Below are 18,334 nucleotides of genomic sequence, written 5' to 3'. Positions count from 1 at the left end.
ATTCATTTATATAAAAAAAGTAAAATATAAATTTAAATTAATTATCATATACTAAATTTATGAATATAATATTTAATTATTTTAATTATGTTTTATCGATTCCATTTTATGTTTGATAAACTACCAAAATGTGGTTAATCCAATTAAGTGTTTTCTATATTCTGCCACCAACCGCAAGGAAAATCATAGGAGGCTATATCATCACGATAAGGTAATACTAACATAGAAAACAATAAAATAATGAATAGAGAGAGACAAAGGAGTGCTCCTATCAAATGCCTAAAAAAAGACGAAGGAAATACAGCAAAAGAAAATAATAATTAATAATTCTAATTCTGCAAAAAGCAAAACTTAACAGTAACTTAAAAGCTGTTGGTAAGACCGTTGACGGCCCGGACCAAACACGCAATCCTCCACTTATTGCTACTACTCCCTTAAATAAATTATTATTATTATTATTAGTAGTAATAATAACAGTAAAAGTGACCGAGATTCTCTGCACTCGCATCCACTAATCAAAAATTTAAACTTTGTCACTTGATCCAAACTTTTGATCGGACGGTTCAGGTTTTGGAGAAATTAAATTGTGTTATAAACCAGTAATTCCAATTAATACAATGATTTAGAATAACAGACCAATCATATTGTGACTCATGGTAACTTGTATAACTGACAAGGTTACACTTTAAAATTAGAGAAACTCTCTCTCTTTTTCCTCTTTCTCCGACTCTTGGTAGGAAAGGAATAAATAAAAATGCTTATTATCTTACGATGTGATTTGACTTGATGGTGGATTAGAACCACTATTTTGCTCTCTTATAAGTTTCATTAATATGATGGATATGAATAGATTAAATTAAAAAAAATATATAATTAGAGATTGGTTGAATTCTTAAATTTGAATATTATCACTAATTATTTATTTATGTGCTATGTAATTATTATTATTATTATTTTATTTATATATATTTAATTATAAAATATATTTAAATGCTTATGTTAAATATATATATATTTTTCAATTTAAAAATCTTAAATTATATATTTTATTACATACACATATATAATTTGACTAATATTTAGTTAAATACATATAATAACAATTGAATATATTATACAATTAACAACCAATTATGCAAATTGGTTTATTTTATTATTTAATATGTTTATTATTTTATATATATATATATATATATATTTAAGATCAAAATTATTTATTTAACTAAAAATAATTTATAAATAAAAAGATAGATATATAATTTTTTAGAATTAGAATCATTAATTAGTTAATAATAATTTATTAATTTTATTACAATATTATTGGTAAAACAAACTTAAAAAACTATATCATTTTATTATATTTATATATCAAAGTTATTGATATAAAAATTTATTATATAGATTTTGTCTTATCGTTACTTATTCTTAATTGCTCAATGGATGACATGGCAGTAATTGCATCCGATAAATGCCATGTTGGAAAGGTGACGAAACTGGAAACAAGGAAACGACAGCGTGCTGGGCATTATTTTCTTTTCAGGCAGTTTGTTTGGTAGGGCAACAAGATGTGCTTTTTAGTTAAGAAGGTGGTTAAGGTATGTACAGACCAGTCCTAGATTTTATCAATTGGCAGTTGATACAAAGACTTTTCTTTTCTTTTGGTGACCAAGAAAAGAATCATATACTATTAGTAAAATGATTAGTATTTATATAAATAGTGCTAAAGTAATTCAAATGACACGAAATCCTTTTTAATATAAATTCAATCTGGTTCAAATATAATTAGAGCCTAATTATGCTTGGGTTATATTGTAAAATTTGAGCAGGCATGACTTTGCAAACTGACTATATTGATCATATTGTGATTACAGGAACATCTAGAATTTTTATTCGTGATTTAGTAAAAAATTTAGAAAATATTTTTTAAATTCAAAATTATTGAATTTCTTTTATAACATTCCAGTTATTCACGATAAATATGCTCTTTTATCATTGCAAAGGAAATACATCACTTGCATTGCACTAATATATATGGGTGAGGCCAAACCATATATATACTATACTAACTGCGAGTTCTGCTGCCTTGTCCAAATCTAATGGTTCGAAATTGGTCAATCGTAATTTCTATCGTTAAACTGTGAGAGTCCTGTAATACGTGACATTCACTTAGACTGACATAGTTTATTTGTAAATTTATATATTGTAACATTGATATCTATTCGACAATAGTTAAACGTTGGTTTAGATATCTCAAATCTATAGCTTGTTTTAGCTTGTGATTTGTTCATTCTAGCTAAATGAATTTGCATTATTTTGGTGATAGCGATTAGGAGGTTGTTTTGATAATAAAAGATCTACAAGTGGTTATAGAATTTACTTCAGTTAAAATTTGACTCCCTAGACTGCTAAGAAGCAGCCTACGATTGCTAGATTCTCCGCTAAAGGAGAGTACAAATTTTTGACTAATGCTGCAGCAGAAACACTTTGTCTAAAAATTTTATTGACTGAGATTAGTTTTCTACCATTTTCTTCTATTTCTATATGGTGTGATAATATTGGAGCAATATAATATATATATTTCTTCTAATTTTATTTTCCATGTTTATACTAAGCATATCGAATTAAACTATCATTTTATTCGTAGAAGAGTTGCTTTAAAAGAATTTTGGGTTCGTTTTTTTCTTTCAAAGACCAAATCGCTAATATTTTAACCAAGCCAATATCCTCTACAAGTTTTCGACTATAAGCTTCACCGGCATTGGTTTGAGAAAGGGTATTAGATAATAAGATAATTATTGTTTTATCTTATACTTATAATCAATTACTCTTGATAGATATATACTTGTAAAGTGTTTATAAATATTTTATTCTCTATATAGAAATATAATATAAACTCTTGATTACTTACAAAATTTATATAAAATAATGATAAATTTAATAACTAAAGGGCTGAAAATTTAAGAATTATATTTAGCTCTTCAAAGATCATTTTTATAAATAGTTAATAAATTTTATATTTATTTTCACTTTAAACATAAAATTCTAATTTATTTTATTTTAATCATTCAATCTTTATTTTATTCACCATTTTAATTTTTCTTATTAATGAACCAATCTTTCATTTAAAAAATAACTAAATTAAAATATAATTAAAATTAAATAATATAAAATAAATTTTTTATAATTAAAATAAAACTAAATATGAAATTCAATCACTATTTATATAATTATCTCAACTTTTGCTTGATACATCTTTTCATAAAATAAAAAGTCACAGGTGATCTTTGTTTTTGGATGAGCCAACTTATGATTGGAATGGGGTATCTAATTAGAACTTTAAAGTAAAAAACTAAATGCGATATTTATAGTCTTCAAAATTGGCAATATGATATTTTATATTGGGTAAAATTTAAAAAATCATCTTATAGTTTGACGCTTTTTTTTTTTAATTTGAAGGATATATATATTTTTTGTATTAAAGAAGTACATTGTGTTTTATTTATTTAGCAATCTATAGGTATGTATTTAAGTTTTTATTATTTTTACATAGTTTTAAATGTATTTAATATGTAGTATTACTAAATTATGACTTTATAAGCAATGTAACATTTAATAATGCATCAAAGAATTTATAAATATATTAATAATTTATTTTTTAATTTTGATTGAAATTAAAAAATATATTTTTAATAAATTTTTATGATTATGAAATATCTAATTGGATGGTAAATTAATTAAAAACTTATTTTATTAAATATTTATATTTCTATTAATATTTATAACCTAAAGAATTGAAGAAAAACATTGAATGTATCTAGAAAAATGCTAAAAAATGAAACATATGTTACTTCTTTTGATACAAAAAATACTTATATTCATCAAGTGTAAAAATGTTAAACTACAGGGTTTTTATTCAAATTTTACCTTTTTATATATTTATAATCCATTCTTGGCATGGTAGGCGAGATTATATCAATTTGTTTCAGAGATTTGATTGAAGCAAAAGGTAAATTATACTATCTTTTTTCTTTTTATCATATTTCACTATATCTTTTTTTTTTCTAAAGCATAAAATTTATTGTTAAAGTAATTAACTTTAGTAATTTGGCTTTGCACAATATTTGGGTCTCGAGAGGTCGATCTATTGAAGTAGATAATTTGATTTTGGCAGACTTCTTTTGACTAATGAAGTTATGCATTAAAAGATAAAGCAACCGCCCTTCCATCATTTGGATGGATAGTGAGAGAATTAGGTTGCTAAGCATGTAATCAGTAATACTCTATTTTTGTTGATAGGAAATGATGCTATTTCTTTTAAATGGTCAACAGGGCTTTTGAATAGAATTTAAAGCTTGTGGGTCGAAGTTGTATTTGAATAAAATTGAAAGGAGTAAGGGTGCCAAATCAAATCTTAAGTTATAAACATAATTAAAAAAGAAAAGAAAATTTCTCTTCAGATTTATTATATGGCTAACTTGTCCTCATAATAAAGAAAAGTAACGTTCTTTTTTTTTAATTTTATTTTCTAATAATAGCCTTCTTATTAAAGCAAGGCGATATTCAATTCAACACAAATAATCATGATGAAAGAATAAATATTTAAAAAGAAAAAGAAAAGCCACTCTTCTATAAAACTAGGCTCTTTGGCTATTGAGTACGTCTGTGAATTGGAATTTGAGATTTTCCTCATAATTCATTAGATATTGCCAATTTCCTCTTTTTTCTACTTTTTTTTTTTCTCTTTTCACAATTATCACTTTTGTTCTTGTATCATGCGTACCTAAAATGACCAACTTTATCATGCAAATTTAATAAAAGCAGTCCAAAAAGGAGAGATTCCCTAGTGATGAGCATGTGGGGTTAAGTAATTTCAAGGTTATTGTATAAATAAATTTCTTTTTCTTTTTTATTTAAAAACATTTATCATCCCTTATCCTTTGACAGCTCATTGTTGGCTGCCTTCAATATATACATATATATACAAAAGGAAAAGAAAAACAGTTTGATTTTTCCAATGCATTTACCTTGATATAAGAACTTGTAGTAATTCAAATAATCAACTTTAAACCATTTGAAATGCCCAATAAATAAAATAAAAATCTCTTCATAAAGATAGTAATCTATTATTATATTAACAGAGACCCCAAATGGCCGTTTCTTAATTGTAATGATAAATGAGGCAGGAGGGGACCATTCTACATACTAATTTTTCTTTTTCTGTGATTTTTACTCTTAAAAAAGAAAAACTGCAAAACTCCATTACTTCAGTTGAATAAAAGGACAAATCCTAAATAATAAAATCATTAAAATACATTACAATACATCTGTATAAGAATATAAATTTTCTTCTTAAAAAAATTATCCAAACAGAGATTAATGATTTAAAATTCTATTTTTATTGGAGCAAAATATTTTTTAAGAAAATTATCTAAAAGGATTGATGTGGCTCTAAATTAAATATAATAATTCATTTTTTGTTTGAAGAAAATAAAAGTAATAATTATGATGTGGAATACAGTGAATGGAAACGCCATTATAATTCATACTGAGTGGCTGGATTTTAGATGTTGCCTTAGCCTCGTTAAACATTACTGTGAGTGTATTTTCTATCAATTATTTACTTAATTAATATCAATCCACTGTATGGTTGGCTCACGTTTCAGACTTTATGACCCACTCTAATGACTAATAATTACTTCTTCTTTATATCTTCATCTTCATCTTTCATCTTTCATTAGGTTTAGGGATGAATCATCTCAGTTTACTTGAGTTGGGTTTGATTTTAGATCACAGTTTAACTGAACCGATCCATCAAATTGTTAAAAATATTTATATGCATTATTAATTTTTGCATTTTAAAGATTAGTTTGTATTATTTATTTAAGAGTAAATCTTAATTATTTTATTGGTTTCTACATAAATATGTACTTCTATAATAGATAAATTAAAAATATTAAATAACTTTAATTTAATCTGAAAATTGAAATAAACAAATAAATTGAACCGAAGCATACTAACACTATGGAAAAATTACCATGAAATGTCCTGAGATAATGTAAATTACAATGTTGATCTCCCATTTTCAATAATGTATTTACTACTTGTTTAAAGTTTGATTTAATATATTATTTTACTTTTCTATTAGGATTATTCGGGTTTATCTGTATTTTAAATTCAGTTTGGTTAAGAATTTAGAGAAATTTTGATTTTTTGCTTTTAATATGCTAAAAAAAAAAAAAATCTTTTAGTACATAGTAAAGAATTTAAACTCGAGACATCTTATTTTTTGGAAATATAAAAAATTCGGCTAGACTAGCGTGGTATTAAACTCTAATTGTGTGAAACGGAGAAAACAAAATGTTTAGATGATGATTAAAGGCGTTTTCTAATTGTAAATCATGATAATATGATGTTTACTAAGCTACACAAACAATGTACAATTTGCAAGATATACATACATGTATAAAACGTGCTTTCTTTACATTATTAGTTATATTGGTGGGTGTTGAGTTTACTAGTTTTGTATCATATAAGGTTTGTCGTTTAAGCTAAATTAAATTTGTTTAATAAAATTTAAAAGTTAATAGCTGAAAACTGATTTAATTTTAATTAGTTGTTTGATTTTATTAGTTTTATTTTTTTTATAAATTAATAGTTGATTTAAATATTTTATTTATTTAAATAATAATAATCTTATTAAAAATAATTAGTTTAATTTTTTTTTTATAATTTATGATAGGTAATTGTTATTTTAAATTTATAATTAATAGTTAAATAACTATGATAAATTTTTTTGAGTGGATTTTAAATTCCGATACCTACTTTTAAATTTTTCTTTATCATATTTGTAATAAAGATAATTGAGTTAAATAGAATAAACTATAACATTGTTAATTATTATAAATTATTTTTGATAATCTCTTTATAAAATAAAAATATATTTAAAAATAAATAATACATTTAACATACTAACTAGTTAACTAATAAAATTTTGCCAATAATTTAATTTATCAGTTATTAGCTACTAGCTATCAATTATCGGCTATTACTTATTAATTATTAGCTACAATTGCATTGATTAGTTAAAGCAAAGCATCCTAATAGATATATATTGTTCTAGTAATATGAATGTTGCCTTAGAAACTAAATCTGAAATGATTACAATTACTTTTCAAAGAAAATATTAATTTCTATTAGTTTTTTCTTGTCCTAATTATATTTATATAATAATTTAAAGTACTTTTACTTAATCAATTAGGATTTATCATTATAAATTTATTTATTTATACATAATATTTTTTAATATATGCTATTATGACAATTGAAATTTCTAGAGTCTCGTATGGTCTTATTGATGTGTCTAAGTTAGTATTCGCAAGTGTACGAACCGAATGATAGTATGGGCAAATTCACTACGAGGTTGATCTCACAAGAAATTACAGAGCATATATTATAAAGATCAACTATCACACAAAATACTAAAAGTAAATCTAAAACACTCTAAACCAATGTTTTGAGAAAGATTTAAAAGTTTATAAAAGAAATTAAATAACTAGAAAATAAATATGCAAGTAGAATGATTAATATAAACTATATGATAAAATAGTATTTAGTCTAGCTTATACTTAGTAATTCTCTTATTTTCTTTAAGTCCAAATTTAATGAATGAGATGGTGATGTGCCTTTTTCCTAAATTACTCAAGTTAATCATACAACCTAAATTTTCATACCAACATAAGTTAAAGTAAAAATGATGTCTCTAATACTTTTAACCTAAAGACTTTCATAATAAATATTACTATTAAATTGATATGATGGTCAACTAATAATAATAGCTAAAACTAATACATATATGAAGGTAAAGAAATTGTTTATTAAACTCATAATATATAAGGTTCATATATAAATAAAAAGTCAAACTAAAATTTAGCCGATATATTTAATGCAATGGTCATTATAATTAAATATAAAGACATAAGATACAAAGAATAAAAAAGTAAAACTCTCTCAAAATTCAAAAGCTCTTCAATGAATGAAGAAAATTAATCGTCACTCTCCACATTTTTAAAAAGCTTTTTTGATTCTTGAAAGAACAATGCAAAATGACTAACTAGATGTAGAAAATGATGAATTGTAAGAATTCATACAGAGAGAATAATAGAAGTCTCTTTCTTGTTTAATTCACATCTACTTCTTATAGAGATTCTTTTTTTAGAGTCTTTCTCTCATCATATAACTATTATAGTTATTTCTTTACTGTCCTAAACAAAATAAATAACTTAAGATAACTATCTATTAATTATATCATAACTAATTAATTTTCTTTCCATGGGTCTTGGTAAATTCGGCTAGGCCCGTCCTATTGGTAAGAAAGTGAAGAAAAACTTAATTACCTCTAGTATCTCAGTTTTTATATTATAACTTTACGAGAGATTAGAAAAAAGGACAAAAAGATTTAGATGAAAGAAAAGACTTTGATCTTTAAATTAAACAAAATCATGCTACAAAGCTTTTTCTAAATAGATTGCAGCATGCTAAATTTGTTTTTAATTGGTCAGACAGACCATCTTCATATAACAATTAGTCACACAGACAATGTCATATAGCAGTAAATGATCATAATGTGTGGTAAATAATAATTTCGTATCAAATAAATTTAATATTTCATTGAGCTATTTATATTTATCATTTCACTATCAACTGAAATTTGCATGCAATATCGATTACAAAATAAGAAGAAAAAAAACCCCTAATTTTGTGGATTTTGGGCTGATAAGGATATTGGGTTGCTTTCAAAGTCCTAAAATTTCAAGGGCCTTAGCCTATCTTCCTCTTATCGTATTATGCTGATTTATTGTAGAACCATGATTAACATTGCAATGGTATCCATTCCCTACCAAAAACCAGAAAAAGAAAAATGATATTCAAACAAAGAATTTGGAATTGGAGGCAAAGAAAAGACATGAAAGCAACAACTTTTAGATATAATAATCAATTGCGTATCATCAAAATAATCTGTTTTGTCACTTTTATAATGAAAATATTAGTAATTATTTCCAGCAATATAACTCGTTGATTGAACCTCTAATTACTTTGTCATAGTTAATATAATAATTAAAGAGTGTCTTGACACAGTGAAATTATTTAAAGAATCATGAATAGACGTGTATAATTGTATATTCATTAGGGGTATATTTCATAAACCCATTAATCAACTCTTGAGTAGCTTCTTCCTCCATATATTTTGTATTGATTCAATAGAATTATTAGGTCTAGTATTAGTAGGATGTACTTACTCAAAAGATAATTATTAAGTGTGCAAATGTGTTCCAAGATTTATTAAAAGCAATGTAATAATTTCACCACCTAATCAATTGAACTTTTGGGAAAGAAAAAAGCATTGTGAAATTCAATTTCATGACATCAAACTACGTTGGCAAATCGGTGATTTTAGATGGGCATGGGTTTGGGTTTAAATGGGTCGGATCATAAATTATTCATTTGTAAACCGTTTAAAATTTAAATGGGTGTTATCATTAAATCCCTTCTTACCATTTATCCAATATATATTTTACTTTCTTATATCAATTCTTTTGATAAAAATAAGTCTTAGATTTCTACAATAAACTCCGATAAAAGGTATCAAATTGCCATCACTAATCACAAGATTTTAGTAAATAACTATTCAATTTCAACTCCCTTATTAAATTGCAATTAATGTTTATGGTCCATATCTAAATTTTGATTAATAGCTGAATTTCGGTTATAGTATTTAAATCATTATAATAAATATTAATAATATATTCATTTTTAGACGAGTCTTAATAAATATCTATATGAATGAATTAAATAGATACATACTCATTTATTATAGATTTTAAAATATAAAAACCCATTAATAATCTATAGCTATATCCATTAATGGGTGAATAAAACGGTATTGACATGAAACACAAGAATTTTGTCATCTCTTTAGTTTATTTTACAAGAGCTAAATCAAGTTCATGATCAATTAGTTGATTACTATTAAGAAATTCCCTTGTTAATATCAGTGAATAAAGGGAATTGTCCCCCATTTACATTGTACATTCGCATATTTGGTAAGGGGTACTATGTACTAAATGTTTTGCCTTGGACAGTTGTTTGCATTATGTAATTCTCTGCATATACCTTTCTATATTCTCATTCCCCTGTCCACAAAATCAACAACGAGACAACCTTTTTGAACCTTAATGAGTCCAAAATCGACCAAACATAAGCATAAAGACATAGAATTTCGAAGTTCCCTTAAGGCTTATCACACTCAAACTAGTCAATTTGTGGAAAATAGTTGGTGAAATATCCAAAGCAAAGCAAAATAGACGAGGAGAAAAACGCTGTCGTTCTGAAAGGCATAAACCCAGAAAGAGGCTCATATTCAGAGGGTTTTCTTAAACCTCGACTAGACCGAATTTCACCTCTCTACGTTTTCATGTTTGTCTTTAGTAATGTTTCTGTCTCCTGGTCCGTTTTGCTGTCGTTTATATGATGCAAGAAGTGGATACTGTATAAATCCTAAAAATTCAAACTTTATGTTCCTCTTTAGCTCAAATTTCATTCCCATTGCCCATTGTAAGCCACTCTTCACTGCAATAGTAAGTGTTATTATTTGTCTGTTTATACTTATTACTCTCTGAGCACATTTATGGCTAAAGACTTGGTTACTCGTTTCTGGGTATTTGATAGAATTGAGTTTAAACGCTGCCTGTTGATTTCTAGGTAAGGTATTGTTGTTTTATATCTGGATCAGCAAGGAAGTGGTAGTTTTAGCTTAAAGTCCTCTTTTTCATCTAAGGATACTTCAAAAAGTTTAGTTCCCTGACAAGGTTTGAGTAGAAATCGTATATTTATGTCTGGGGTTCTAGTAGCTTGGTTGTAGAATTGAGTTCATTTCGGGGGATCCTAGAAGATTTTGAGTATCCTGGTAAGTCAAGCTGCTATTTTATTTTTTGAAGTTTATTGTGTATGCTAAGAGCATTACCTGTCTACTATAAAATTTTGATGTTTTTGGAGTTCTTGTAAATATGCAGTTGCAATATTTTAAATGTTTGGTGATTTGGTCGGTTGTGGAGATCCTGATTTTGGGTTAAACAATCCTGGTATGGTTGCTGAAAGAAAGAGGGACATAATAAACAGGAAACTAAAATCTTAAGTCCAAAATTGCTGCTTTGTGATGAGAGAAAAAGGAATCAGTTATGTCATGCTGAGTTGTGTCTTTTGAACGCCCTAATTGCATTTATTGATTTTAGATTAAAAATGTTGAACTCTTATATGTTCCTACCTTTAGTTGGTGGCCTATGTTGGTGTCTTCTGTGTATATTGTGAAAGGAACATGATATGTATCTTTTGACATTTGGTGTCTAATTTTGTAGCATATGCATTTCTATTGAACGAGAAATGGGGACAGAGTCGTGGTTTAGTAATTTATGGTGGAATTCTCGGAAAGATGCTTTACAGACTGAGAAGGCAGCAATTGGAGTTTTGGCTTTTGAAGTTGCAAGTTTGATGTCCAAGGTTGCTAAATTGTGGCATTTTCTGGGCGAGAATGAAATGTTTAGGTTGAGGGGAGACATTTTAAACTCTATTGGGATTCAGAAGCTTGTATCGGATAAAGATGATTATCTTATGGACCTCGCATTAAATGAGATTATGGAGAATTTTGGACTCTTATCAAGATCTGTAGCCAGGCTTGGGAGGAGGTGCATAGATCCTCATTTTCGTCGTTTTGAACATTTTGTTAATGATCCACTTGCAAATAATCTTGAATGGATTGGGTGGGAGTATAGATTGACGAAGATGGAAAGGAAAGTGAAAAAAATGGAGAGATTTGTTGCAGTTACAATGCAATTGTCTCAGGAGCTTGAAATTCTAGCAGAGCTTGAGCAAACTCTTAGGAGAATGCGTGCAAATCCTGTTTTGAGTCGAAGGAAATTGCTCGAGATGCAGCAGAAGGTGATGTGGCAACGTCAGGAAGTGAGGAATTTACGTGAGATGTCGCCGTGGATTAGAACTTATGATTACATTGTTCGGCTTCTGGCAAGATCACTTTTAACAATACTTCAGAGGATTATGAATGTCTTTGAGATTAGTCAACTGCCTTCTCCCGAGGAAAACATAGATCAGGAACATATGAATTCTACTCGATTTCCACGGAGCCTTTCTTTTTCTGTTCTCATGCAATCATCAATATATCCTTCAGAGAACTTTTTATGTGGAATCTCTCCAGGGCCTCCTGGTAGATTAGATTCAAAGTCAGGAGTAACTTCTGCGAACAATAAAGTAAACAAGACACAGCGGCAACTTCTTCATCAATCATCCACTGTTCTTCCTCGCTTCAAAACCAACCAGTTAGCTCATGTTGGACTTTTCAAAGAATGCATGACAAGTGGAAGTCGGTCTCCTATTCTGCAGGCTGGCAAGCCAGCTTTCTGTGGTTCAGCGAAATTCACTGTCGATTATATGACAGTTGCTGATAAAATGGAGAACTTGAATCTGTGGCCTTTTATTTGCAGCAACAGAATTTATTATAAATTAGCCCTCTTCAGTTCAAAGCATGGGTTGCTGAATGCCCCTTCTTCTACTCTTGGTCATGCTGCTTTAGCTCTTCACTATGCAAATGTGATCGTGTTCATTGAGAAGCTAGCTTCTTCACCTTACACGGTTGACTATGAAACCCGAGATGACTTGTACAATATGTTACCCACAACTATAAGAGCTGCTCTTAGAAGTAGACTCAAGGCTTATGGCAAAGCTCTATCTACATCTGCATACGATGCTTCCCTTGCACAGGAATGGAGTCTGGCACTCACATACATGTTGGAATGGTTGTCCCCCCTGGCACATGACATGATAAAATGGCACTCCGAGCGAAATTTTGAGAGAGACCAAGAGGTTTCCAGGACAAATGTTCTTCTGCTGCAAACGCTTCATTATGCAAATCAAGCAAAAACTGAGGCTGCAATAGTTGAGCTCCTTGTAGGACTCAACTACATCTGCACGATCAATCAAGACCTCGATGAAAAAGGTTGGCCGGAGTCTTCTAGGTGCAGAGTTAATTCTTTTATACACCAAAAAGGGAGGACAGAGACAATGAGGCATAATTGATGCTTATCAGTGTCAGAAAAATTCAGATGACCGAATCATATGATTTTCCAGTCAGGTGGATCTGACTAGATAGCGCTCTCCCCAAGCTACCTTTAATGGCATATTCTCTAATTGCCAAGGTATCATTTTAATCAATCAAGGCACTGTTTCTTCTTTCTTTGGAACAGGGCATGCTTGATCACATTGCTGTATCCGGACTCGCAGAAGTCCTTTATCTGTATACATGGCAGATTAATGTTGGTCTTGGGGCCTTCCCGTGTAAAGAACACCTAATCTTGTAACATGAAGGTTTCTATAGTATTAAGGAATGCAAACTCACTCCTCTTTTCAGCAATGAAAGAAAATGCAATTTATGATGTCAGTTTGGATTTATGATCGCACTGGTCTGAAGACTTCTGAGGTAGTGCAAACACTAATCCGTAGAACACATAATGACAGATTCTATGTAGAAACTTCTGCACATCATGGAGAGAAGCAAATGCAGAGATTCATTTGCGTAATCATTTTAAGCTTAGGTGCTTTTATTTCTGTTGACTACAATTTAAAAGAGGAAAGCAAAAGAAAAGAAAAAAACAATAGCTTTTTAAACAATGGAGTTAAGCACATCCATCGCCATCTTCATAAACACCAATAAAATTTTAAACAACTGACACACCAATCAAATCTTAACGACTGAAGTAAAAGAGTTGCTTACATAGCAACCAAGATTACAACAGGAAAAGATAACAACACAACTCATTACCTGCTCCAGCAATTATAAATAAGACTTGAGCAATCTAATTACTATGATTTCAGGACATATCATACTTTATTGACCACCAAGTTTCTATCCATTACATCGCTTATATTTGCTTCACAAAACAAGGAAATATGAAAATATCTTTTTAATTTCTGTAAAAGTGCCAACTTCAACATAAGAACATGCATCGCTATCTTCATACACGAACCAAAAGGAGGAAACAACAAACTTTAAACATCAAACAAAGTTGCGCAGAGCCTAATCTGATGATTATCATTATTGTAAGATCTTCTTCTTTGGTATTGCTTTCATGGGTACAAGCTTTCTAACTGAAATTCCTAACCTTTCATTCATGTCTATGGTTTCTGGAGTAGAATTACTGCCAAGCTCCCAGTCAAAACAGTGAAGCAAAGAAGCCAGAGCAAGGTGAAGGACGCGATGAGCCAATGGAATGCCTACACAAATCCGTCTTCCGGATCCAAATGGCAGTAGCTGAAAGTTTTGCCCTTTATAGTCAATATTAGAGCCTAGAAATCTCTCAGGTTTGAAAGACAGGGGATCCTCCCAAGCATCTGGGTCTCTTCCTATAGCCCATGCATTTACAAAAACTTGTGTATCTTTGGGTATGAAGTATCCCATGAAGGTTGTATCTTCCGTAGTATTTCGTGGAATTAGTAATGGAAGTACAGGATGTAACCTCATTGCTTCTTTGATTACTGCCTGCAAATAAGGCAATCGATCTATGTCACTCTCCATAACCGTCCTATTTGGTCCGATAACTTTATTAAGTTCTTCTTTAACTCTTCTCATTGACTCTGGGCTGCGAAATAGCTCTGCCATGGCCCATTCAAGAGTGCCGCTTGTCGTTTCAGTGCCACCAAAAAAGATTTCCTGTATGATACCAGATTCAACAAGAAGTTAAAAACAGTTTGGGGAACCATATACCAATATGTTTATTTTAAGCATTTAGATATTGGATATATTGATAGAATATACGAGTAGTGCAAGAAAGAGTTTACCAGTATGATTATTAGCATACTGTGAATTGAGATCGAATCAGGTTCTTCTTTGGCATCACCTTTAAACTCCAATAGTGCATCCAAGAAATCTCTTGTCTCCCTTTCTTTCATTAATTTCTTCTCTTCAATCCTTTCCTTCACAAATCTCTCCACTACATCAACTGTTCGACCCAAATATTGCTCCATGTTCTTCTTTACCCTCTGAGGATCCAATTCTTGCAAAAATGGCAAGAAGTCAGCAAGATTTGGCTTCCCACCCCACTCCATGACCTTGTCCATGGCATCAAAAAACTCAGTCCCTTCTTCTGAGTGAGAATTCAGAAGATCCCTTGAAAACGCAAGGTTACCTATCAAGTTAAATGACATGACAAAGACATAGTGAGATATAACCAACTCGCCCGATTCTCCTCTTGCACGTGCTGCTGAGGCATCCTCCTCGATATATTGTATCATTTTGTCGATGCACTTTTGCCTAAGGACAGCAGTTTCGTTGATTCGCTTGTTGGTCATAAGCTCCAGAGTGACAAATCGGCGATGGAAACGCCAGTGGGAGTCATACCGGCCTAAAGCAAGCGCTGCCTTGCTGTAGTTACAAGCTGTGAAAGATTGAGGAACTTTTCGGTCACAGAAACTGATGTCATGATGCCTGAAAAGCTCTTCTGCTGCCTTGGCAGACTGTATAACCATAGTGTTAATGTAACCAAGTCTTAACCAAAGCACAGGCCCATACTTGATTCCGAGTTTGTATAAATTCTGGTGTGGATTTGCACCAAGATCGAAGATGTTGCCAATGATAGGCCAACCTGGAGGAGCAGGTGGTGTTTGCTTGGCATCATGTATTGGGCGTCTCTTTGTCAGCAGCACAGCAATAGTTACAGAGAAGAGAAGAGTGAACCAGGCAAGAGAATAAGTGCTATATCTAAACTCCATTTCCTTTTCTTTCTCTTGTGTCCATAAGTATATATAACACGGCGTTGCATGAAAGGACAACTCTGGCATCCTATTTTCCTTTTCATCTTTTAGACAAACTTGCTTTTCTTGTTTTCCATATCAAATATAAAAAAAATACGTTTTGCTCAATAACTTAAGCTCTTAGAAAAGCTTTTCTCTGCTCTAAAATTTCGAAGTCAAATTACTAATTAAAGCCATCTCAGCACTAAATCAACGCCTTTCTTTTATTTAATTATGAACCAAAGTATTGAATTATTGTAGTCATTCGGTCTTATTTCTACTGGATGTAAGAAGCACGAAAACAACTCTTCTTTTTTATTCATTAAAATCTTCTTCTAAGACAATCATATATTTCGGTAGTAATCTTCTTCTAAGACAGTCAAATTACTAATTATTGAGTTTGTTGAAGAGTGTATAATTTCTTCATATACTACGATATTGAGTTCCCATACTATAGATTTTTATAAGTGTCATATAATATAATATCGGTGTTATAATCAATTCTAACTATTAAATTTATATTTTCAAATCTTACCATTAAATTTGAATTATTTAAAACAGTCAGTAAAATGCTAGAAAAATTTCAATATATTTTTAGAATATTAATAGATTTAATATAATATATTGACTTTGAGAAAATATTCATATTATTAAAAAAATTTAAATATTTATTTTTAAAATATTATCAATTAATAAAATCAATTTAAAATTATAAATTAATAAGCTATTTTTTCACCAACCTCATGACTAGCAGATTCTTAGTATAATTTTTTTTCTTCTCATATCTTATATTACTAAAAGTTTACTTCCCACTTAATCAAAATACTTCAAATAAATTATTTATTATAATTGTTATGTATATTTAACAAATTGTATGATATATTTTTTACAATAATTAATATTAGAATATATTAACTATTAATTGTCTCATTATCATTAAACATACCATTTGACTTTGATTAACATAAATATAAATTTATAGGCATAAAAATATTTTGTAATAAGTTAAATATATATTGTCGATATGTAGACACAAATATGGAAAAATATATTAAGTTTAAATTTAGACTATGTTTGAAATTTAATATGTTAAAATATAAAAAAAAAAATCATATTTTTCAAAAAATCTATGTTATTCGCCAATCTTGAATTTTTAACCACAAATTATTAGTAAAATATAAATTAAAAGAGGCCTAAAAGCATAATATTAAATCAAATTCAAATTTAATAAAACGTGTCGTATATTCTTTTACATTGTTCTAATAATATGTGTGTTATACTAGTCCTATATCTTGAAATTAAACGTGAAAAGAAATTATCTGAAATTTTGACTTTTTGTAAAATAAATAATTTGTTTGAAATTGTATATTAACAACAAATAGATAATAACTGATTTAGTTAGACTTTTTAAAGATATCCATGTATGTATTCTTTTTATAAGAATCTATGCGTATATTAAGCTTTTGAATAATAATAAGTAATATTTAAGTAATTATTTATCTTATAAACTTAAGAATAGTTTATAAAAAAAAATTAATAGAGTAATAATAGAAAATTTATAAGATTAAACTTTTAATATCTAGCGCTAAAGTCATATCAGATAATAATTTCAGAAAAATAGCTATTATTCATTGAATGTGTGTGATTTTAGATTTAATGTAAATACTTTGATTTATTTGAAATATTACTCAATGTAATATTGGATATTATTTTATGAAATTTTATTATTTTTAAGAAAATAGTATGAGATTTTATTGGTTGTACATCTACTAGTAAAATTTAAAAAAATTAAGGAAAAAATTTGGTTTGGCAGTCGGACTTTGATTACGGGTTGTAAATTAAAAAATATTTGTTAGATTTATTTTTAAAGTAAATTTATAATAAAATAAAAAGAACAGAAAATTAGTAGAGGTTAGACACATATATATTTTAAAAAAATTAAATAAATATAGTAAAATATTTAAATTAAAAAGATGGACTTATTCATATTTTTAATTTTAATTTACTTATTAACCTGTTTAATTTATTATTACATGTAATATTATTGTGACACCGGTATCATTTGATACCAAATTAATTGCTCAAATCTATAATCACTTTCCAATATTAGAGAGAGTGTAATATAAATATTTTCACTATGAAAATGATGAAAAGGTAAAAATAAAACTAAACCTGGCATTTAAATAATTATATTTCAAAAGAGATTATAAAGTCGATATGTATTTTAGTGCCCTGAATAAAGCATAATTCTTACAGAATTTTAGTTTAATTCTATTGATATAACTAATTTATTTTATAAATTTCTTAAACATTTAATATTTACTTTTTTACTTGAACTTATTAGTCATTAATTAATAATATATTCATATTTCTTTTGAAGAAGAAAGCATGAAAATGTCATTCGCCTCCAAATATACATATAGGAATAATTAAAATTTTAATGTCTTAATTTTTAAGTTTTTTATTTTAATATTTAAATTAA

At 28.3% G+C, this 18,334-nt stretch overlaps 2 protein-coding genes across 4 annotated transcripts; one reads left to right on the top strand and one right to left on the bottom strand.

Annotated features, from left to right (window-relative positions):
• Positions 1–10,160: 10,160 nt before the first annotated feature.
• LOC8274899 (protein PSK SIMULATOR 1) lies at positions 10,161–13,504 on the top strand. Of its 3 annotated transcripts, XM_015725044.3 has the most exons (3): positions 10,162–10,634; positions 10,759–10,963; positions 11,412–13,504. In XM_015725044.3, the coding sequence occupies exon 3, from the start codon at positions 11,437–11,439 to the stop codon at positions 13,141–13,143; it is 1,707 nt and encodes a 568-aa protein (XP_015580530.1). In that variant the 5' UTR covers positions 10,162–10,634; positions 10,759–10,963; positions 11,412–11,436; the 3' UTR covers positions 13,144–13,504. The 3 variants fall into 3 exon arrangements, with proteins under 3 accessions (XP_015580532.1, XP_002528655.2, XP_015580530.1); XM_015725046.3 differs by lacking the exon at positions 10,759–10,963 and having other exon boundaries at positions 10,161–10,611; XM_002528609.4 differs by lacking the exon at positions 10,759–10,963 and having other exon boundaries at positions 10,161–10,634.
• Positions 13,505–13,932: 428 nt separating this feature from the next.
• On the bottom strand, positions 13,933–15,867 carry LOC8274898 (iridoid oxidase). The gene is made up of 2 exons (XM_002528608.4): positions 14,902–15,867; positions 13,933–14,773 (listed from the first exon to the last, which is right to left on the bottom strand). The coding sequence occupies exons 1-2, from the start codon at positions 15,829–15,831 to the stop codon at positions 14,159–14,161; spliced, it is 1,545 nt and encodes a 514-aa protein (XP_002528654.3). The 5' UTR covers positions 15,832–15,867; the 3' UTR covers positions 13,933–14,158.
• Between the last annotated feature and the right edge of the window lie 2,467 nt (positions 15,868–18,334).

This window comes from Ricinus communis, chromosome 10 (genome assembly GCF_019578655.1).
Source record: "Ricinus communis isolate WT05 ecotype wild-type chromosome 10, ASM1957865v1, whole genome shotgun sequence".
Classification (NCBI taxonomy): domain Eukaryota; kingdom Viridiplantae; phylum Streptophyta; class Magnoliopsida; order Malpighiales; family Euphorbiaceae; genus Ricinus; species Ricinus communis.
This window is presented reverse-complemented; position numbering and strand designations above follow the sequence as displayed.